General features: G+C 35.4%; 1 protein-coding gene across 6 annotated transcripts in view; it reads left to right on the forward strand.

The window, feature by feature from the left end:
* Nucleotides 1–23155, forward strand: part of IL1RAP (interleukin 1 receptor accessory protein) — a 121151-nt gene that overhangs the window by 92455 nt on the left and 5541 nt on the right. For 5 of the 6 annotated variants that reach the window (XM_039850878.1, XM_039850880.1, XM_039850881.1 and 2 more), the window contains 6 exons: nucleotides 1376–1447; nucleotides 6740–6866; nucleotides 9147–9295; nucleotides 15735–15884; nucleotides 17187–17330; nucleotides 19765–22528. In XM_039850878.1, the coding sequence (XP_039706812.1) occupies nucleotides 1376–1447; nucleotides 6740–6866; nucleotides 9147–9295; nucleotides 15735–15884; nucleotides 17187–17330; nucleotides 19765–20132 (1010 nt within the window). In that variant the 3' untranslated portion in view covers nucleotides 20133–22528. Of the gene's footprint in view, nucleotides 1–1375; nucleotides 1448–6739; nucleotides 6867–9146; nucleotides 9296–15734; nucleotides 15885–17186; nucleotides 17331–19764; nucleotides 22529–23155 lie in introns of those variants that run through there. The other variant, XM_039850883.1, reaches the window with a different exon arrangement.

A 23155-nucleotide genomic window follows, 5' to 3' on the forward strand; every position in this document is an offset into this window, starting at 1 on the left:
GTATTTGCTGGCAGTGTTCAACCATTGCTTTGCATTGAGAGAAGAGGGAATGAGAAACTAGGGCAGTGGAAGGACGGGACCTACACAGAGTCGGCAGACTCCTGTCAAACCCAAAACCAAGGGAACCAGTGTCAGGGTAGGTGGTATTTAGAGGAAAGCCCTAAATACCACTGTGTTCACGGTATTTAAAATGAGAGCATACCACGAGTGAAATTTTGTTAAACTCCATGATGGAAACACTGAGATTCAACAAAAGAAGGTAACCTGTTCAGAGACATTCCATGAGTCAGTGGAAGAGTGATTCTAAATCCCAGGTTTCTGACTTCTCGTTCAAAGCTTTTTCTACAAGTCAGACACCAGATTCAGTATATATGTTTCTTTAAAAGGAGCTTTAACATAGTGAAAATACATTTCAAATCTAACACTTTTATAATCACTTTTCCACTTTTATTGCTCACTTTCTGAATAGTGCTGAGTTGGGGACTAATTCAGAAGAAAAATCAGACTAAATTTAGAACCTAACGTGAATGGACTTTAAAAGTCAAATGAATAATCTAACCTTGTATTTATCTTGGAGTTTGTTTCTAATACATGTATATTTAAATGTAGTAGATGCTTTAATATGCATTACTTAATTTAATCCTTATAATGAACCTCTGGGATGAGTTTAATTACACTCGCCTTTGAATTGAGGAAAATTAACTTTTCAAAGATTTAGTAAAAAAACAGTCATATGATTAATATGTGACCAAATTGGAATTAGAACACCCTGGTCATTAAATCTTTGAAGCCTGTATTCTTAAACATTACAATATAAACCTTCTTCAGGATATTTTTTCTTTAAATGTAGGAATACAGAATTTTATAAACAGCAGCAATTATATGAATGAACCTTCAACTGATAACTAGACATCAGGTAGACTTACATTGCTGGCCTCACAGTTGTGATTTTGAATTTTCCATTTACTTATTCGTTCAATACCTATTTAACCAGGTCCCATACTAGACACTCTGGGAATGTTGAAGAGAAATACATAGAAAAGAAACAATTGAGCAAGTGAAAGCAGTTTATTATGATGTGTAATATGAAAAATCTATCTCATATAAGCTTTGGAAAGCAAAAACACTGGTAATATTTTTTTCCTGAAATATAGAGGATAATCAATATGTTATGTTTGTTTCTTTGCTTGTTTTAAATGACTGAAATGTTATAATTTACAACATATTGGACTGTGGGCCCTCTCAAGAAGAATTGACAAACTATTCCAGGAAGTTGGGCAAGGCTTCACAGAAGAGAAGATTTTTGAAATGGGTTATAAAAGATAAAGACTATGTGACTTAACATCATCTCCCTTTGTTCTTTACTTTCTCACAGGCTCTCCAAAAGATGCATTGCCTCCCCAGATCTATTCGCCCAATGATCTTGTGGTCTATGAGAAAGAACCAGGTAATTAGAGCTGTGCCTCTGAATTTCAGTTAAATCTCTTAATCACAGGGAATAAAATGTCACATAAGTTACCACAAGAGAAGAGAGGGCTATCGTAAAAACACACATGAATTGAAACTGATGTTGTCAGAAACTAAGGCATTCTGGGTATTGGATACCTCATAGATCTCATGGGGAGCTCAGGGATTATCTGCTTCCCTCTTAGCAGCTGCTCCCTTCTTCTTCTTCTAAGCAGGTTTCCTCTCTTGATTAGTGATTGATGCACACTTTAGCTTGCACAAGGTTTTGGGGTTCAAGGCTACAACATGAGCACAAGCAATCCTTTAAGCTTCTGTTCCACTGTAAGGGGGCAGGATTGGAGCTCAGAGTCAAGACTATGAATATAACAGGTTAACAACTCATAGAACTAGTACACCCTGATTCAGAACACTATCAAATGTTTGCTAGGCTGTCTGGGTCTCTTTTTAGTTTTTATAATTTTTCATTCTAGGCAAAAATCACTTATAACTGACCAAATAAGGTATAATTCATTAGTTTTCTGACTCAGAGCTTCCCACAGTTAAGGTGAAAACTGTAGATAATTTTAACATTTTCTTTATTGTATCTTTTATAATAAATTGACTGCAAACCCAATGAGAGGTATAAAAGAAAATTTGTTTAAAATGTACTAAAGGTAATAGAGGCAGTGATCAACATAAATGGAGAACAACAATCCCCCCTCCCCCCCAAAAAAAATTAAGATAATGTTTTAAATAGTGATCTGCCTTGTAAGAACAGAAAGAATACACTCAGGCTTCTGCTAACCCCCAAATGACCAAATTTTCTCAAATTAGTAGTGGCTTTACATAATGTGCACCCTTTTTCCTGCTAACAGGGTAAATTCTTATTAATCATTTAGATGTGTTTCATCTACCTATGATATGGTTATGAAAGCATGCTGAATTCATGTTCATTTTATCTTTCTACATATCGATATAGAAAACTAGAGGGGAAGGCATAAGAAGCATGAAGAGTGGATAGAATATGACCACTAAGATAAACCTGAGTTCGAATCAGGATGACAATATAATTTATCATCTCAACCTGGATACTTTTGGAGAATGAAAGCAGTCAATATTAATAACTAACTAGATAAAGCATAAAACAGAACTGTCCTGGGCAACCTGGAATAGGTCAATCTATGTCAAATCTTGGCCTTCTACTTATCAATAATTCGATTTAGAAATGGCATTTAATATCTTTAAGTTTCAATTTTTTACATCTGTAAAACATGAATTAAAAAAAAAAAATACCTCATGGGACTACCTAAAAATTACAGCTAAACTACAGAACAACCATCATTGAGAATCGTTTGAAGACTAGCTGAACTGATAACTAAGTTCTATAACTAAAGGAGAGGGTAGAGATGTGGAACCGGCTGGTCTTATACTCACTTGTGTCAGTTCAAAAATCAGCTATCTTGGCTTTAGAAACTCTCCACTGAGGAGAGAGGGGTCCCAGGCCCATATTATGCAATCCAGCCAGGCTTCCAATGCTGGGGAGAGAAGTTCCCATAACTTCTGGCTGTGAAAACCAGCGCAGATTGTAGCTGAGTGAGACAGGGGGTTGCTGGAGTTACAAGTACTCCTCTTAAAGGGCCCACACATGGACTTACTCACCGACAGACTTGTTCTATTCTCTGAGTTCCAGTGCTGGGACAGCAGCTGGAATGGTGCCAGGGACATACAGGGAGGAACTGAATTGTCTGGCTTCAGGGCAACGAGTGGTGGGGCAGCTTTTTCCCAGACAGAAGTGCTGGTAGAAATCATTGTTCCTTTGTTTAGCCCTCCTACCACCCAGCCTTCACTCACAGGCAGGCACCATATCTGAGTCTCCATCAACCTAGTTAACACCATTTGCCTCACTCCGTTGACTCCTCGAGACCCCATCCCACCCAAATTGTGGGGCCACCCAAGCCTCTTCCAGTGTTTTTTTTTTCATACAATTGGCTCATATTGCAGACTTTCCTGAAGTCTCTCAAAGGTTTACAAACTCCAAACAAGCAGCATCTGGCTTCAGCATGCTTTGTACCACTTGCTAAACAGCTCCATGCCTGGCGCTAGAAGCAGCCAGCCTCAATTCACATCTTAGACTCTTCCAGGCACTTTCAAGCCCAGCACAAATGGCAACCATCTGAAGATTACTTTGTAGCTCATACCATGTGGCCCTGGGCAGGGCACAGGTAATGGCTGAACTTGGCCTACACCAGAGCCCTTCCCAATAGGCCACAGAACCAACATATCCAGTGGCCAGCTTCAGACCACACTAAAGTAGCACCCCACTGCCTCTAGAAATGACACACCCAAAGGGCAGACTGAGCAGGCACTAGAGCCCCGCTAACGCATATCCTGCTCCATAGGGTCAGCTCCTACACAACAGCTCCTCCACTGCAGTCACAGCTAGTCCTCACAACCAATCAGTCTGTGGATCAATCCCTCCCATTGACATGCAAACAGCAACCAAGGTTCAACTACTATAGGAGGGCATATATAACCCATCCAAGGAGCACACCTGGAGCACCTGGCTCAGGTGACCAGGGAGATTGCACCATTGGTCCCCACAAGACATCTACTACATAAGACCACTCTACCAAGACCAGGGGACATAGCATAGAAATAGAAGTAGACACAGGGAGGGAGCCAAATACATAAAAATACATAGATATATAGAATACATAGAAATACCTAATATGGAGAAATAGACACAGGGAGGGAGCCAAAATGAGGAGACAAAGAAACATGTCCCAAATGAAAGATCAGAACAAAACTCCAGAAAATGAACTAAACAAAATGGAGACAAGCAATCTACCAGATCACTGGCTGTAAAGATACTCAGTGATCTCAGTGAGAACTTCAACAAAGAGATAGGAAACATAAAAATAGAGAAAACATAAAAAGAAACAGTCCTAAATGAAGAATACAATAAGTGAAATGAAAAGTACATTAGAGGGAATCAACAGCAGATTAGATAAAGCAGAGGATCAAATCAGCAATTTAGAAAGCAAGATAGCAGAAAACACCAAATTAAAACAGCAACAAGAAAAAAGAATCCAAAAAAAATGAGGATAATTTAAGGGACTTCTGGGACAACATCAAACATACCAACATCATATGGGATACCAGATGGAGAAGAGAGAGAGTAAGGAATTGAAAACCTATATTTGAAGAAATATTGACAGAAAACTTCCCTAATCTGGTGGAGGAAATATAGAAGCCCAGGAAATAAGAGAGATCCAATCAAGATGAACCCAAAGAGGCCTACACCAAGACACCCCATAATTAAAATGCCAAATGTTAAAGACAAAGAGAATCTTAAAAGCAGCAGGAGAGAAGCAGTTAGTTACCTACAAGGGAACATGCATAGACTGTCAGCTGATTTCTCAACAGAAACTTTGCAGGCCAAAAAAGATTGGCGTGAAATATTCAAAGTGATGAAAAGTAAAAACCTACAAACCAAGGTTACTCTACCCAGCAAAGCTCTCTTTTAGACTCAAAAGACAAATAAAGAACTTCCCAGACAAGAAAAAGCTAAAGGAGTTTATCACCACCAAACCAGTATTACAAAAAATGTTAAAGGGACTTCTTTAAGAAGAAAAAAATAAAAAATATATAAATAATATAATGGCAATAGCTATATATCTACCAACAATTACTTTAAATGTAAGTGGATTAAATGTTTCAGTAAAAGGCATAGGGTAACTGAATGGATAAGAAAACAGAACCCTTACATATACTTCCTATAAAGAGACTCATTTCAGATGAAAAGGGATGGAAAAATATATTTCATGAAAATGGAAACAAACAAAAAAGCTGGTGTAGCAATGCTTATACCCAACAAAATAGACTTTAAAACAAAGGTTATAACAAGGGACAAGGACCCAGTAATGCCACTTCTGTGTATTTACACAAAGAAACCCAAAACACTACTTCGAAGAGACCTGTTCATCCATATGTTTATTGCAACATTATTTACAGTAGCAAAGGTATGGAAACAACCTAAGTGCCCATAAATAGATGAATGGATAAAAAAGATGTACTTATATATAATGAAATATTACTCAGCCATAAGCAAAGAATAACATCTTGCCATCTGCAACAACATGATGGACCTAAAGGCTATTATGCTGAGTAAAATAAGTAAGACAGAAAAAGATGGAAAAGTGTGTGATTTTACTTATATGTGGAATCTATAAAATAAAATAAATGAACAAACAAAGCAGAAACAAACTCATAGATAGAGAACATTTTGATGGTTGCCAGATGGGAAGGTGATTGAGAGAATAGGTGAAGGGGTTAAAGGGATTAAGTGGTATAAATTGATAGTTACAAAATAGTCATGGGATATACAGTATAACAGGGAATATAGTCAATAATATTGTAATAACTATGGTGTTGATGGGTACTAGATTTATTGGGTTGATCAGTTTACAGGTTATATAAATGTCTAATCACTGCGTGGATACCTGAAGCTAATATAATTTTGTATACCAACTGTAATTGAAAAGAAAATATTTAAAGAAAGATTTAAAAAATACCCCATAGTATTTTGTGTAAATTAGAATACTAATAAGGATGAATATTTAGCACAGTAAATTATACAAAATTCTCACTGAGTGTGCTGCTGTTATTATTATTATTATACTAGCATTTTCTGCCTAGAGGTCCTCCAACCTCATATTCCATCTCAGAAGGATAAATTAGAATTTCTATTTATAAATTGTCTTTAAACTTATATATTGACTGCACACTGATAACAAGAGCATTTCAAGATGTGGCCTGCCTAGCCGGTCCTCTCAGCAATGACATTGTCCCGTCTTCTCTGGGCCAACAACCAAAGATCTGGAGAATCTTATTTCTTCATCATCCTTTGTGAGGGAAATAACAAAGAAGAGTAGTCTCTGGAGGTCTAGGACTAAAAAGGGTGTTGTTAGAGCCTTTTTGAACAAACACTGTCATTTTAGAACATATAGATGATAGATAGATACATACATACATACATACATACATAGATGATAGCTAGCTAGGTACATAGTATTAAAAGATGATCGTACTAGTAATTTTATATGTCCTTCTTTTCTTGGTCTGTTCGTTTTGCAATGAAGTATGGTACATTACCTTATGGTAGCCCACTAGAAAATTTGTTTAAAGTAGGATTTAGGTATGTGTAACATTTATAGCTTCTGATTTGTCACACAGTCGAACCAGTATAGCCATGTGAAAGTTACAAACTAATAGGTTAACTTGGTTTTTTTAGGAGAGGAACTACTCATTCCCTGTCAAGTCTTTTTTACTTTCCTGAAGGACTCTCGCAATGAGATTTGGTGGACTATTGATGGAAAAAAGCCAGATGACACCACTATGGACATAACTATTAATGAAAGGTATCATTGGTGCAGGCAAGGGGTGACTAACACTTGTGCCTCAATCTAATGCCCTCTGGTAGATTGCAATCTATGAAAAATAAAAATTTTAATGTTTTCTTATTGTTAACAAAAATCTGCAAGATTTTCAAGTCATTAGTAGCTGCTTTCCAAAGCAATCTGAGGCCCAGATTCCATGTGATGATCACACATTTATTATGTCTACTTGAAAATAGATAGAATGCATATCCTACATGAATGAAAAGGCCACAGTATAGGGTTATGGAGAGATGAAATCTTGTCAGCATGTCCCTGTTCTTCTCTTTCTCAAATCTGGAGTCTGGGCCTATAAGTATTTGTGCCTCAGATAATCGTGTTAGTTTCTTGTCTTACACTAAGAATGTATTTTCTGTCTTCCTTCGTGTCTTTCTTAATTCACATAACATATATGTCACAGAATTGATAATAATTTTTTTAGTACTGACTAAATACATTCATGTTCTTTAAGTTTTATTTTTAAAGTGAATGGAGTGGTAATATACTTCACACTTAAAATAACAAGTTGGGTCACTTTATTTTTAAATAAATATGAATTTTTTGAAGGGGGTTGGGTTAGCAAGAAGGAAAATACAAGTCTTTCAAGACAAAAGATTCCTCTGTAAAGAGAGCAATTGGTTCACTATAACTATTAATAAAATTAGCAGCTGATCAACTACATGACAAAGTACTTCTAAGACCTTAAGCCCTATTCCTAATGTATAAAAAGACCTTAGGCTAATAAAACTTCTAGAATTCAAAAGGTATTTCTTTTCTAGTAGTAAACTCCGACTTTGTACACATATTATAAAATGTCTATTTTGTATCAGGTACTATGCCAGATACTTAGTCCCCAAGTGGATTTTATAGGAGAAACAATGATAGAACCGAAATTTCAATACTCTAATGTGATATATGCAGTGGCTAGGGAGTATTACTTGTTGTGATAAAATTTAGTTGGGGATTCTGGTAAATTTTAGGGGATTAGTTCATGCTTCTCAGATAATACAGTACCTAAATAAAGATTTGAAGGATAAGTAGAAATAAATTAGGTAAAGAAATCAAAAGAATGGACCAGGTAAAAGAAACGTCATGTGCAAAGGCCTGGAGGGTAGAGAAGCAGAACATATGTAAAGGTACACAAGAAACTTCCTGAAATTGGAGCAACTTTTGCAGAAGGAGATAATGAAAGATGTGGCTGGAGATAGAGAGGGAGAGTTATTGATCATTTTGGGAATTCCAAAGATTGTGCTTTCTATTCTCATGATAATAATGAATGATCATGAAAGTCATAGTGTTCCTCTTTGCGGCTATTGAAAGACGATTCACTATTCACAGATGAGCAGTATAGTTAAGCTTAGGCTAAACCCATCACAGCCCTTAACTAAGTTCTCATGATTGACAGCATACCTCATGAGAAAGAGAACCTGGATGTCAGTCTGCAATAGGAGGGATACTTTTTTTCCCTTTTGAGCAAAGTTATTCAAAGAGGTTTTTAATCTTGATCTTCGACTTAAAGCATTTGGTCTCTGACTTGCTGAGATTTAGATATATTTATTTTCACAAAGTTTACTTGCTGTGAAAAGTTTCTGGTTAATGTTAGGATTTAATCGTGAGGTTTCAGCATTTTGACTGAAACAATCTGCCTTTGTTCAAAATCCAAGCTTGGGGAATCCCTGAAATGCCTCACCTATTACTATGAGATAATAATAATTGCACACATGAAAATTTATTAAGCATCGTTCTAATAATTATGCATTAACATACTCAATCTTCAGAACTCTTGAGTAAATTAAAATAGGTAATGCACTGTGCAGGCATTGCTACTTTCTTCCTTTTCAAAGGAACATCTCAAGACATAGAAAAATTAGTTACTGTGCCCAAAGAATATATATAGCCAGGCTTGGATGAAAATCCAAATGGATCTGGCCTCAGAAACTTCTTTCTAAACCAAAATAGTATCCTGCCTCACAAATTTAGGTAAAGGAGCCATTTTGCTTTGAAGAGAGAGCTGTATCTATAGTATGATGTCAACACTGGGATTTGATCTAGTTATTGGGAAGGTGTAATATATAGATGGTAAAGAACGGTATTAGAATCTAGAGGCTCTTTTTCTTTTGTAACCATTGGATCACAAGGCAACAAAGCTTATCATTGCACCTGCCCTCACCTAGGGCCTCTCTGGTTGTCTACTTGTCTGATTCAAACACAGCACATGGTCCTTGAGTCTCACTAATGCTCTAATTTTCTTTCCCCTGTTTCTAGTGTCAGTCAGACCAAAACAGAAGATGAAAAAAGAACTCAGGTTCTGAGTATCAAGAAAGTAACCGCTGAGGATCTCAAGCGCAACTATGTCTGTCATGCTAGAAATGCCAAAGGGGAGGTTAACCAGCCCGCCAAGGTGAAGCAGAAAGGTAACGGATGCACTCAGCGGACGAATCTGTGAACTCCAGTGTAACGCTGTGCTGACTAAGGAAAAAAGGAGAAATTGCAAACAAGCTCCAGCATTTAGCACAACATCTACCACATAGTAATAAATCAAAGTTGAATGAAAATCTTGAGGGAAAGTTTCTAGCTATATAAACATATTCAAAATAGTTTTTTAGTAACTTAGTGCCTAAATGTGGCTAAAAAAATCTATGAGTATGATAATGAGGCATAATTTCATACCTATACAGTCATTAAAAATGAAAAATAAATAACAAATTTAAAGCTACCAAAGATTTAATAAAATAGAGTCACATATTGTTGGTGAATTATAAGGATTCTTTTAGAAATCATTGCTGGAAGGTTAAAGAGTCATAAAAATAATCAAACCATGTAACTTAAAAGTTTTCAGAATTTTTTCTGAATAAATAACGGAAAGAGAATTATGTACCAATCAATATTTGTAGAAGCATTATCTAGGATAATGAAACATTATAAATAGCAACCATCTAATTGTATGCAAGTAGTTAAGTAAGACGAAATATTTGTTCTCAAAAATTATAATTTTTAAATGATCACTTTAAATACTATGTATCGATATTCAAGCAGGTTTATAATATACCACTAGGCACAATTGCTAAAACGAAAATTAAACTATGACTTAAAATGATATAAAATGATTTCTATGTTGATATTACTGTTTTTCTACAAGAAATAAAAATTATAAAGCTTTCTTGTGTAAGCTGTTGCTCTTAAAACAGACTGTATCTAAAATTCTCTTTGGTTTTCTCATTGAGCACAGAACCCCAATTAACCCCTTCAAGAATGCTTTTAAATGATCTAGAGAAAGATAATAATGATTTATCACACATGCAGTCAGGTCATTCAGAATTATCCTGGATCTCTGTTTCAGATAGTGCCTATAATATTTCAAAAGTAAAGAAAAAAGTTAATTCGTAACTGTTACATTTTGCAATGGGATTTAAACCTATTTTTTAAAAATTTTTTCAAGAACACAGTACATTGCTTAGACATGTATATAGTTTATGAAATGATCCTTCGATTATTCTGTCACCCCTCTGGCTCTACACATAGCCATTACATTGCGTCTACATTCCCTATGCCGTGCCCCCCATCCCCATGACCTATCGACTACTAATTTGTACTTCTTTAATCCTTCACCCTTTTCACCCAGCCTCCCAACCCCTGTCCCCTCTGGCCATCACCAGATTGTCTGCCCTTTTAAAGCTGATAAAATCACAAGCTTCACCTTAACATTTTTATTACAATTGAGAAGTAAAGACCAAAGGCCTAAAGTGTATATGCCTCTTAAGAGGTCTTAGTAGATTGGTTCTAGATCGTTGTCTCTGCTCCTCAGAAGCCAGTGTAAGGAGAAAAGACTCAACTACGTGAGGCAAGGCAGTGTTTTCCAAAGTTAGTTCCTAAGAATACTACTAAGACTCTAGATTCAGATGGCCTATGTTCAAATCCTGGTTTCTGTGCATTCCAATTCTCTGACGTTGGAAGAGACACTTCACCTCTCCGAGCTTCAATGTATCTATATTTAAAGTAGGCAAAATAGTACCATTACTTCATAAGGTTTTTTAAAGTTCTCAGCACAGTTACTAGCATATATACATATATATTAAATGCACAATAAATGTTAGCTCTTCTTATTATTTCTGCATGATTTTCCTGGGTATTATTTGACAAAGGCTTGTATAACCAAGTAAGTACCATTAAAGTCTAGGTTAAACAGAAACAAGTTACTTTAGTGTAGGTTCTTTAGAATCTTTAACATTAAAATTGGTATGAGTATCTTCAGGGGGTTGGAATACAGTAGGCAAGATGTTTTCAAATATATTTGACTACAGATTCCTTAAGTATGGAACATTTTGTGGGACTTGTCCTCAGAGGCATTGTTTTGGGAAACAATTATGTAGGCTGACATAAATTAATACCTTATTGTCAGATGGATAGGATCAATACAGTTAAAATAATGTTGAATCTAGGAGTGATGCAGAAGTCTGTCCACCAGAGCTTGTTGAGTAGCTCCGTTTTTATAAAAGGGCACTCTGAATGATCACGGATGTGAAGTGATAAGTGCATTCACTAGACCAGATTTTGTCTTCTTCATTGATTTTCACAATTATACGATATCCTTTGGTGCAGTTTTATTTTTAACGTATCTTATATAGTGTTCTTTAAACTTCTTGGTTTGGTCAGTTTATATTTTTAATTTAATTTGAAAAAATGTAGCTATTATTTCTTCAAATATTTATGCCCATCCGTTTATTCATTTATTCTTTCCTTTTCTTCTAGTATTCCAATTAATTTAGGATATAGCACTTGGTGTAGTCCTACAGATCACTGAGGTTCTCATTATTTTTATTTCATCATTTTTCCCCCTCTGTGTTTTATTTAGGATAATTTTTAGTGTCCACTGATTGTTTCTTTTCTGATGTCTAATCTGCAGCGTTCTTAATTTGAAATTTTATTTTTCAGTTTTTTGAATTTCCATTTCTTCATCAAAATATCTACGTTGGTATTTCCTGTTTGTTCTTATAATGCTCAAGGTCTTTTTGGAAAAAATTAACAAGTATATTTATAATTTTAATTTTAAAGTATTTATCTGATAATTCCATTGTCTTTGTCAATTCTGGTTCTGTTTTTACTGGCTAGTTTTTCTTCTGATTATGGGTCTTTTTTTTTTTTGCATTTTCATCTGTCTAGTATTTTGTTTTTCACATTACGTTAGACATTATGGATTTTATGTTAAGTGTCTGAATTTTATGAATATTTTGTTCTAGCAGGTAGTTAATCTACTTGCATAACAGCTTGCTTTTTTTTTTTTTTTAAGCATCTTGCTTATCTTTACTTTCCCTAAGGCTATTTTGGACCTAGCCCAACTGAGATTTCTATTTAATACTTGAAGAGCTAAATTTCTTTACTCTGAGCGGTCTTAACTCAAATACTAGTCTCCCAGCCCTGCATGTACTAGAATTGTTCAGTTCCCAGCTCTCTAGTTTCTGTTTATTCCCTGGTCATTTTTCTTTCACTAGTAGCTATTATTTATTTGCCCGACCTTGTGAAATGTCACCTTTCATATGCAAAACTTTGTATATTTCCAAATACTTGCCATTCCTAGAGGTATTTTTTTACACGGTTTTCTTTTCTTCACTTCCTAGGGCTGTAAGTTAAACAGTCCTGAACTCTACTTTGTCTCCTTAGCTCAGAGTGACTACTGTACTTTTGGTTTTCCCCTTTTCTGTGCCGCAGTCCCAAAAGTGCCTTCAGGCAATAAGCCAGGGTGATTATGGGGCTTACCTTTTTTGTGCCCTTTCTCTCACAGATCACACTCTTGCACTACCAGTTGTCCAACTTTGAACAACTGTTATTTTACGTATTATGGAGAGGCAGCTACTCCAGTATCAATTACTCTTCTAAGAGGCTGAGGTCCAAAAATGGGCAAGGTTTAACACACTAAGATAGCCAAACAAATTTGGTCTGAAAGTCAATTCAATGATAGGTTCCTGGGTTACTATCATTTAAATAAAACATTCTCTTTGTCTGTAATCAGAGAAAATGATCATCACCATAGTTCCAAAAATTATGGAGAAGTCCCAGCAATTTAGCAAAGAACAGCAGGGAATACTTGAAAGTCTGAGCAGCTGACATTTCGGCTTGGAGACTCAACGGATAGCAAGGCCCCAATAACAATAATGAAGATGAAGAGACTAAAATAGGTTTCCAAGGAGAAACAAGCATGTAGGCTAATAACTTGAAACAAGGAAAAAGACTAGAGCTAAGGTATTAGACTGGTTTCACCACAGGTGATTTGCTGGAATTTGGGGCTTTGGAGCCAGTTATTACTGTAGAATTGCAAAACAGAGTGGGAATTCGGATTCGGGAAGTAACAGCAGAGCAAGTGGCTACATTTGGCTACATCCTAAAGCAGATTATCAGTGAGATCGAAGAGAAAAGCAGTTTAGGAGTCCAAAGTGATCAAATTTCATCACCTCTTTCTCATTGGAAACCCCTTTGTCTGAGATTACATCAGAGTAAAATCTTTATGCCAAAACATCAGACATTCCATCTGGGGCAGACAGAAAATGTGGGCTGAGGATCACCCTATTCTTGCAAGCCAGCAAAGCTTTATATGAAAGTTTTTAGAGTACTTCCTGCATGTGAAATTTAAGCCACTCAGAAATTTAAGCTTGTGGACTATTTATCTTAAGAGTTCAGTCAGTTAAATAGTATTAAGAACATCTTGATATCATCAAGATGGTCCCACAAAATACAATCTGTAAATATAACACATGTAATTTGTATGACACAAAACAAAATTTAAAAGCCCCACTAGTAATAAAATAGGCAGTAATGAAATGAATGTGGCAGAGGGAAATTTATGAGGATAATTGATCTCTTGATCGTTAAGCAAGATATTTATTGATATTTTAAAAAATCCATTTCAGGTAAGTTTGTCTACTGACCTCTTTTTCTTCCTCTTTATTACAAAATGCCTACCCAGAGGGAGCCAAAATAACTGAGCAAATAATGAAGTTGAACAGTGGGAATTACCCCAGTGTACTGTTAACATAACAGGTACTCCAAATACCAAGGACACAGCAGTTTTCATGCCAGCTACCCAAACTGAACTTAGTAAATTCTCAACAACCTCACTGACATAGGTTCTGGCATTTTATGATGGAGTTTTCTTAAAGCACGATTAGCCATGGAATGAGTGCAAAAATGCCCAATGATAATTCTGCACTGGTGAGTTCCAGGCTATATCTGCAGCAGGGTTCTTATCCTGAGTTTAAGGTAATGAACTCAAAACTGTGATTTGCCCTTTAATTAGAGAACTTTAGATGCAACTCCAGGCTGCTTACCATTTTCCCTTTGGAAGATACCTGTTTTAAAAGGGATTTTTCCACTGGTGTATGATCAGTAATGGAACTTCATGGTAGTGTTATGCAAAGGTCTCTGGACTTTGGAGTCAGGGAGTCTCAATAAGCCCAACTATACACAAAATTCTTCTATGCCTTGTCTCAGCAAATGCTTACCACCTACAGTGTTCAGGTGCTCAAAAAGCTTTTTCTCACCATCCTACTTAATACACCTTTCCTGCCCCAACCATCTGTCACCTCCATCACATTACCCTAGTTTATTTCACCTCCATCACATTACCCTAACACTGATCATTATCTAAAAATTATTATTATGATATCCTTTGGTGTGGTTATATTTTTATGTATCTTATTTAGGGTCTTATTTATTTATTTTCTTATTTATTTCCCTACATTAGAATATTAGGCCTAAGAATACAGAGACTCTGTCTTATCTACCATAGTAACCCCAACAGCTTCTAGCAAATAGTAGTTGTCAACAAGTAACTGTCTAATCAGTTAATACATAATTTAAGCCACTCCTGCTTCAGATATTCTGAATATTCTGTTCCTTCTTCAAATTCTTAAGCTTTATTATCAAGCTAATAAGGCAGCCAAATGAAGTTGCTGATAATTGTGTAGAATTAGGTTTTTAAAAAATATCCTAGAAGCATACATTACATCTGGAAATGCTGATTCAGATTCTTGATGTTCTAGGGATAGGATAGATGAAGACATAGTCTCTACCCAGAAGACTGCAAATATATGTTTTAGTGGGTAATAAGAGAGAGAATGGAGAAGCAAGCTTGTAGACAAATTACAATATAATAAAATCTGTCTATACCTGGATATTGCAAGTCAGTCTTTGGAATGTATATCCTAGAACTGTAGACCTAAGAGATACTTTCAGAGCCAAGCATACTCAGCATTTGGTAGAAGCCCTCTGTTTTTACCCAATGAAAAGAAGATTTTTCAGCCTTATTTCCAAATATAAAGGAAAGGGAATTAAATTTCTTCTATATGGCACTGGACCAGAGAATGAAATTAAGGCTAATAGAAGGAAACACATTAAGAGTTTTGCTCCATTTAACTGCTCTAACAATTAAAACTCTACCGATAATCATGGGCTGATCCAGGCAATAGTAAGGATTCTATCTCAAGAGATGGACAAGTAGGGGATGGAATTATACTTTCCAAAAATACTTTTGAGAATATTCAGGTATCAGATTGTAAATTGAATTAGATTGCTTTTTAAATCCTTTCCAATACTAAGATTCTGTTTCAATTTGTATATCATCAAAGTCTATTTAAATCATCTAATAGTTAAAAAGGGCCTTCTCTGCCAGTTGCTGGAAACAAAAAACTTCATATTACACAGTCCAGTATTAAAACATAGTGTCTAACCCCTACCATGTTACCTCTGCTTGTCCATACATATAAATTAGCTGCATGGCTCAGCTGCTTGGATTATCCAGCTGTTTGCAGGATGCTTTGATCACCACGCAGAAATCAATTGTTTCTCTGCTGTTTACTCCAGTGGTAGCTCCAAGATACACAGTGGAACTGGCATGTGGTTTTGGAGTCACGGTCCTGCTTGTGGTGATTCTCATTGTCGTTTACCATGTTTACTGGCTGGAGATGGTCCTATTTTACCGGGCTCATTTTGGAACAGATGAAACCATTTTAGGTGAGTAAATCTATACTGTTATCTTTAGAAAGCATGCTGGCTTGATAAAAATCTAAAGTAACTGAAATATTTAATTGGACTCTTTTAGCCTTGTTTCAGCCCTTATTATTGAAAATCTTTCTAATGCATATTATTCTGTTTTCTTAGCTCAATATGTGATTTAGTCTCCATTGGCACTGTCCAAAATAGAAATATAATGCAAGCCACACATGTAATTTAAATTTTTCTAGTGGTCATATTATGAAAAGTAAAAAGAAAGTGAAAATAATTTTAAAAACATTTTAACTCAAAATGTTCAAAATATCATTTTAGCTTGTAATCAATATTAATAAAAAACTTTAGTCTTAATTTTGGTACTAAAAATCTTAAAAACTCAGTATGTATTATATTTTATACTTAGAGCATATCTCACTTCAGACTAGCTGCATTTCCAGTGCTCAATAACCACTGTGGTTTATAGCTGCCGTACTGGACTCAGAGGTTATCTATACTCTTTGTACTTAGGGGTTATCCATGCACCAGAAGCATCAGAATCACATGGGAACTTATCAAAGGGAGAATCTTAAGCCAAATGCTTATTCTGAATCAGAATCTACATTTTAACAATATTACTAAGTGATTCATGTGTTCATTAAAAAGTTCAGGAAGCTTTGTTCTAATGTACTATTTCCTGGTGACAAGAATGGAAGATTTAAACATACAGATTCTTAGACCAATCCCATAAAGATTTCATTCAGTAGATTTGTGGAAGAGACACAGAACCTGTATTTTTAATGAGAGGTGGTTTTTATAATTAGGCAACTTTGGGAAAAATCTCCTTATTGAACCTATGTGTTTTTAATTATGGTTATTTTCAGGTATAAAATAGACATTTTCAAAAAATTTTGCTCAATTTATAATTCTAATATAAATTCTAATATAATTCTAATATAATAGTGAGTGGCATACTAGGACAGGAACTAGAAATTTTCTACATAGTATTAATTGCCAGCACCTATGATTGACTATTTGCTTTCTGATTCTGTTAACTCATAGTTGAATGAACCAATGCTCACTTATTCTCCACCATTAAAACTGAATTCAGTGAGATGAATGAAGACACATCAGACAAAATTTGCAGTTACACCAGTCATTTTGCCTGGAGACCTCTCATAAGTGGGAAATCACACTAAAATCTGTCAGATAATTCATATATGTAAAAAATTACAATCTCTAATTTGCAAAAGTTTGATTTAAGAAAAATATCGAATACTATCAAGAAAACTTTTCTAATTTATATTGGACCTGTGTTCCTGTTGCTAGATGGAAAGGAATATGATATTTATGTATCCTACGCAAGGAATGCTGAAGAAGAAGAATTTGTATTACTGACCCTCCGAGGAGTTTTGGAAAATGAATTTGGGTACAAGCTGTGCATCTTTGACCGAGACAGTCTGCCTGGGGGAAGTAGGTATTTCATATGAGTACAAATGATGCTATTTAGCTTTGGATCATGGATAAGAATCATGGCACAACTCTATGGTGGCACCTTTGGACACTTAATGTCCAATTCTTGGTTTTAATAGACAGAGACTCTCTAGGAACAAAACTGCATTGTAAGATGTAGACTATTCAGGTGCAGTTTTATGGTATAAAATATTTTCCTTTGTGAACTTTAAAAATTCTATTTCAAAAAAATTTGGATGCACAGTGGATTAGAGCTCTATTAAATACCACAGCTTTAAATGCCCTGTTTATTCACATTTAGATTTTTAGAAAGTTTAGCTAATCTGCATTAATTTGCCTAGAATATTTTTTACAAAGAGCAAGGTTGACTCATTTTTGCTAAAAAATAGTTACAGAATAGAGTGCATGGAATTTTTCTTTATATTACTCACTGACAATCATTAGAATATTTCCCTTTGGCATTTGGTAATTTCCTTTTCTTCACGTTTGTTTTCTAGCAAACCAAATTCTCCTTCCCTGTGGGTCTGTTTCTTTCTTTCTATCAGCTTACACCTTCGAGATATAGTTTAAAATTTTACAAAGTCTAGTATATTCTGGTAGGTTAAAAAAAAAAAAGAAGTTTGAATTGCTGAATGTTTTAAAATAAAAGTACATCTCTAATTTTTAAAATAAAAGTACATCTCTAACAGACAGTAACACATTTCAGTCTGTTTCATAAATACATAATAGCATTCCTAAACCTACTATTAATCTTTGTACTGTTGAAATGCATGTGATATCTCTAATCTTTAGCACATCAAACTTATTTTCTTCCCCTAAAAAACTGTTTACCTTAGTCACATCACGTTTTTCAAAATGTTATAAGGATAATTGAGAATAGTTTCAATTTAAGTCTAATACAAAATAGACATGAATGTTTCTTCCCATTTTGAATTAGCTGGATCGCTTATTTTATCTTCCTAATCATTACTCATAAGTCCATCTTGCGTATAATGGATCTCTCCTTCACTGTAATTTTGCCAGGAAATGGTAAATTGATTATGCGGTTAAAGGATAAATTCTACTCATTTTAAAATAAAATTTTAAATCATTTATTCATACATTTGTTCATTTATACAGCCATTCAACAAATATTTATCTACTGTATGAAAAATTATATAAAGACATTCAGTATCACAATGTAAGACCTCCAATAGGGGGACGTCATACTTCTACATCTTGATCTTCTCATTCTCCCTGCTGCTCTTACTGGGTCCTCTTTGCTTCTGGGTCTTTTTTCCATGCTTACACATGGTCAGCCTCCAGCAACACTGCTTGGAGTAGACAATTACTTTTTCCTGGATTCTCATCCAGGTTGCACATGCTATTTTAATTGCAAGTTTTTCTCTACTGCTTCTGTACTTATGAAGATTAAATGGGCAAAATGACTGCTTAGGAAAGTATGGTAAGTCAAGAAATAGCTTTCCACAACACTAGTGCGTTCTCTGGAGTTGGCTCCTATCTGAACTCCAGGTAAAATATCATACAGTATTTGATAAACAACCTTGAGGAGATGGATTATTCCCAAGAATTTAATGACAGGACCTAATCAAAGCCCTTGACAACAGAATAAAATTACAGTGAATTTCCATTTTCCTTGCTCTTCTTTTCTGACCTGAAGAAGGTGTTTGCCTGGTAGCAAAGGCAGACACATCAGCCAGCAGCTGCCGAAACACATGGCTTCATTATAATGATAGGAGATTAAGGAGAAAGATCCAGGGATTAATTTAGCTTTCAGAGCAGAGAGCAGAATAGAGAGTTGAGCTGAGAATGTGAAGCCAACCAAAATACCATTCAGTTGGCTAGATTTTTTCAAAGTTTTTATTCCAATGACATAGTCATACCATTCTACTCAAGAGGTACATGACAACAGAAAGGGACTTTCAAAAATGAAGGTTCCTACTCTTGCTGTCCTGTGTTCACAAAAAAATAATTTCTATGATTTTTGACTCTGTAATGTATATCTTTTTGAATGCTCACTGGCACTAGAGATGATACATGGATATCTTTGGGGAGAAAAGGCTCAGGAGCTGCTTTGGCTGGGCCACCACATGCCACCTGGTTTGAAGAAATTTATTTCAGTATTCATTTGTTCCTTAATGTTCCAAATAATATTTTTGAAGACCAATGTCATAGAAGGATGTTTTGGCTTCAGGCCTGTTTGAAATTCTTTTGGGGTTGTAATATGTGCATATAGTTTCTCTTCCTGAGCAGAGTGACATTTAGCAAACAGAGTAAATGTGTTTAAAGATTAAGTTGTTCAAAGTGTTCATGGTAAAAAGTTTCACCTCAATCCTCAGGCTGTTCCCCTAAATTCTCTACACTTGCTCCTCAAGCTCCATACTCTGGGGGAGTTCTTAGCCAACACTAATCCCCATGGTGTTTTCTTTCTCAGTTGTCACAGATGAGACCTTGAGCTTCATTCAGAAAAGCAGACGCCTCCTGGTTGTCCTAAGCCCCAACTACGTGCTCCAGGGAACCCAAGCCCTCCTGGAGCTCAAGGCTGGCCTAGAAAACATGGCCTCTCGGGGAAACATCAACGTCATTTTAGTGCAGTACAAAGCTGTGAAGGAGATGAAGGTGAAAGAGCTGAAGAGGGCTAAGACGGTGCTCACGGTCATTAAATGGAAAGGGGAGAAATCCAAGTATCCACAGGGCAGGTTCTGGAAGCAGCTGCAGGTGGCCATGCCAGTGAAGAAAAGTTCCAGGTGGTCTAGAAGTGGCGAGCAGGGTCTCTCCTATTCATCCTTGAAAAATGTATGAAAGGGGCAATGAAAGGGGTGAAAAGATCCATGGGAACCCCAGGAAGGAAGAGTTCCCCCTTCTTTATACCCAATTTATTGTTTAATGGACAGAAAACAATTCTATGGAAGTCTCCCCATAGTGATAAATTTAGGGTGACTATATGACTGGCTGTTCTGCTTACTCAGGCAATACTAAGGTTTAGAATGATAGGACCACCAGTCTGTCACCAGTACCCGATGTCACTGTTCTTTGCAGGCAAAGACTTGGTTAAGGTGAATTTCTCTTTCTCTGTCCTCTCACCATGTTCCTACATGTCTCTGTCTCTGTCTCTGTCTCTGTCTCTGTCTCTCTCTCTCTTTCTCTCTCTCCTCCCTCCTCCCTGCCTCCTCCTTCTCTCTCTCTCTCTGAATTTTAACATGGGGCAGCCTTTTGCTGTGGATTGAAAGACCCCTTAAAACTAAGCTATCTGTGATGAATTTCCAGTATATTCTTCTTTTTCTCTTATTACTCATCATTAAAAAAATAATCAGGGTCTAAATTTATTTTAGCTGAAGATAATGAGCTCTTTTACTCATTCTGCTTTACGTCACACCATCACGACACCCACCCCTCACTTAGAACAATACAAAGCAGTATTACTAAAAATGCTCCTTATAATTGATTGTCTCCTACCATACGCCCTGTGCCCTCTATCTCAGGTAATCAATGTCATATTTGTCAACCTGAAAAATATACCATAAATTTTTTTATTATAGTAAACTTCTGAATATCTACACATCAACCCATATTTAGCACTCCATCTTCTCTATCTACTGTACCTTGCTTGTATCAGTCTTTCAGAGTTTACAGGTGGCTCCACACTTGGTTCAGTCTGCTAGTAAGCTTCCCCTAATGGTGCTAATAGTGAAATAACAGCAAAGTGCTTTTAAGGCATTTTCGGGCTTGTGAGAAAAGCGTAGAACAGGGTGTTTGGCAATTTGTCTTTTGATCTCAGCCTTGCTAATGTGAGTATTAGGAAAGTAATTTCTCCTCACTTGTTTCTATCCCCCCCATTGTTAAGTGTGGAAGTTATACTCAGTGACCTTGAGAGCTGCTTTTATCATTAATATTCTAAGAGAATTAATTGGATCCCTAGTATTTTCCCTATTTTATTCACTGGTACAGTTAATACACTCACTCCAGACAAGTCAGCCGAAAAGTTACTGTCAGTGTAACTTGTTTTAGTTTGTTTTAAGTGAACTGTTACTGTTTTTAAGACTTTGAAAAGTAAAAACTAAGTCCAGAGTTTACAGAATGATGAATATCTTATATATGTGTATATATATATGTATATACATGTACATTCATATACACAAATTATATATATATGGATCTATATTACATGTATATGTAATATAGATACACGAATTATATATGTATATATACATATACATATGTGAATTATATATGTGTGTATATATATATACACATGCACACACACACACATATATACACACATGCGTATGACTTTAAATAGTCTTTGGCACAATATTACAAGCCACTGGAACTCTTGTCCAGTCTTTAAATTATGTCTTTACTGTAATGCTTCTGTGTCAGTGTTTTCTACAGATTAATATTATTTGTGAGTTCACAGATCACAGAGTGGTAACTTGTTAATTCTTGCCTTCCCTAAATAAGTATAAGTAACTCATTACTGCTACAGTTGATCTGGGTGCAGTGGCGTCTGTTGTGAACAGAGCTTCCATGGTCAATGCTAAGTAGTAGCCAGTCCTCTGGCATTACTTGATCATCTGGTATATTTTGAGCACACACACTTAAAAAACAGATATGTTAATCTCAGTGCCAAACTACTGGAGAAAAAAATCTCTATTTGGACTGTTGAGAAATAAAGGAAAGGAAATAAAATACCTATAAATGAGCCTGAGTATTCTGTGAAACACCATAATTCATAATTTAAAGAAACCCTTATCCAGTAGTATGAATGTTGTGAAGCAATTCTGAAACTACCTCTTCTATTTAAGAGTCCTTCAGCAATATTAAAGACCATAATAAATTGTTTCTCTATATAGGAGTTATTGATTATTTTAAATTGAAAAAAAATCATGAATTCTTGACTAGTGTGCTAGGGAGTCATTCTTGGATCTATTTTTTTTTTTTTTAGCCTTTTAATGATGTTCCTTGTTTCAGACTATAATTACTCCTCCTAACAATACTTCACTCACAAGACTAGAGAACTGACTCCAGATAAGCTTTGTATACCAATTCTTGCATGAGCTTTAGGTAAATGCGGGACAGTCCCATCACCAAGGAGCCATTCTCATGCTAATACTACATTCTTTTTGTACCTTTTGATTCCATATTTATCCCAAATATTGTTGGGTGCTCATAGAAACTTCTTAATTTTTTTTTTCTATTTATATTCCTGTCTTTGGTACTGAACTTTTTCAAATGCTAAAATCTAAAGCACAAATTGACATGATGTGTCTCATTCTAAAAGAATTTTGCTTCAATTTTTTTTATTTGTTTTATGTCCCAGAAGATGCCTAATACAGGCTATTTGAGGGAAATGGGGAAGCACATAATTTAGAGAGCAGGAAGAAATTGTTCTCTCATGTTAAAACAAATGTCTCTAAAGTTAAAGAAGAACCTTAGTGGTTTGACGTATACAATATGAAGACCTTCTGCATCCAAGTTAACAAATAATCATAATATATAGAGTGTCTGATCATACAACCATATAAAATTGATGTAATTCTCTTCTGTGTTGTAACTTAGATGGTTCCCTATGATTCTAATAAACAAGCACGTCATCATATTTGGAAACAAAAGCATTACTCCACTCGTTAATGATCCACTTTCTTTCCATAGGTTTTAATAGTTTAAAATTATCTTTTTTATTTTATCCATGAACTTTTGTATTTTCCTTTTTTATTTGATTTGTAAATGTGTTTATTTTAAAAATAAACCATTTATTTTCAGCTTCAAATTTTATTTTGTACATGTGTTTTATGTCTTTATTTTTATGTTTGTGCATAAGATAT

Source organism: Pteropus medius, unplaced genomic scaffold (genome assembly GCF_902729225.1).
Source record: "Pteropus medius unplaced genomic scaffold, Ma_sr-lr_union100, whole genome shotgun sequence".
NCBI classification, from domain to species: Eukaryota; Metazoa; Chordata; class Mammalia; order Chiroptera; family Pteropodidae; genus Pteropus; species Pteropus medius.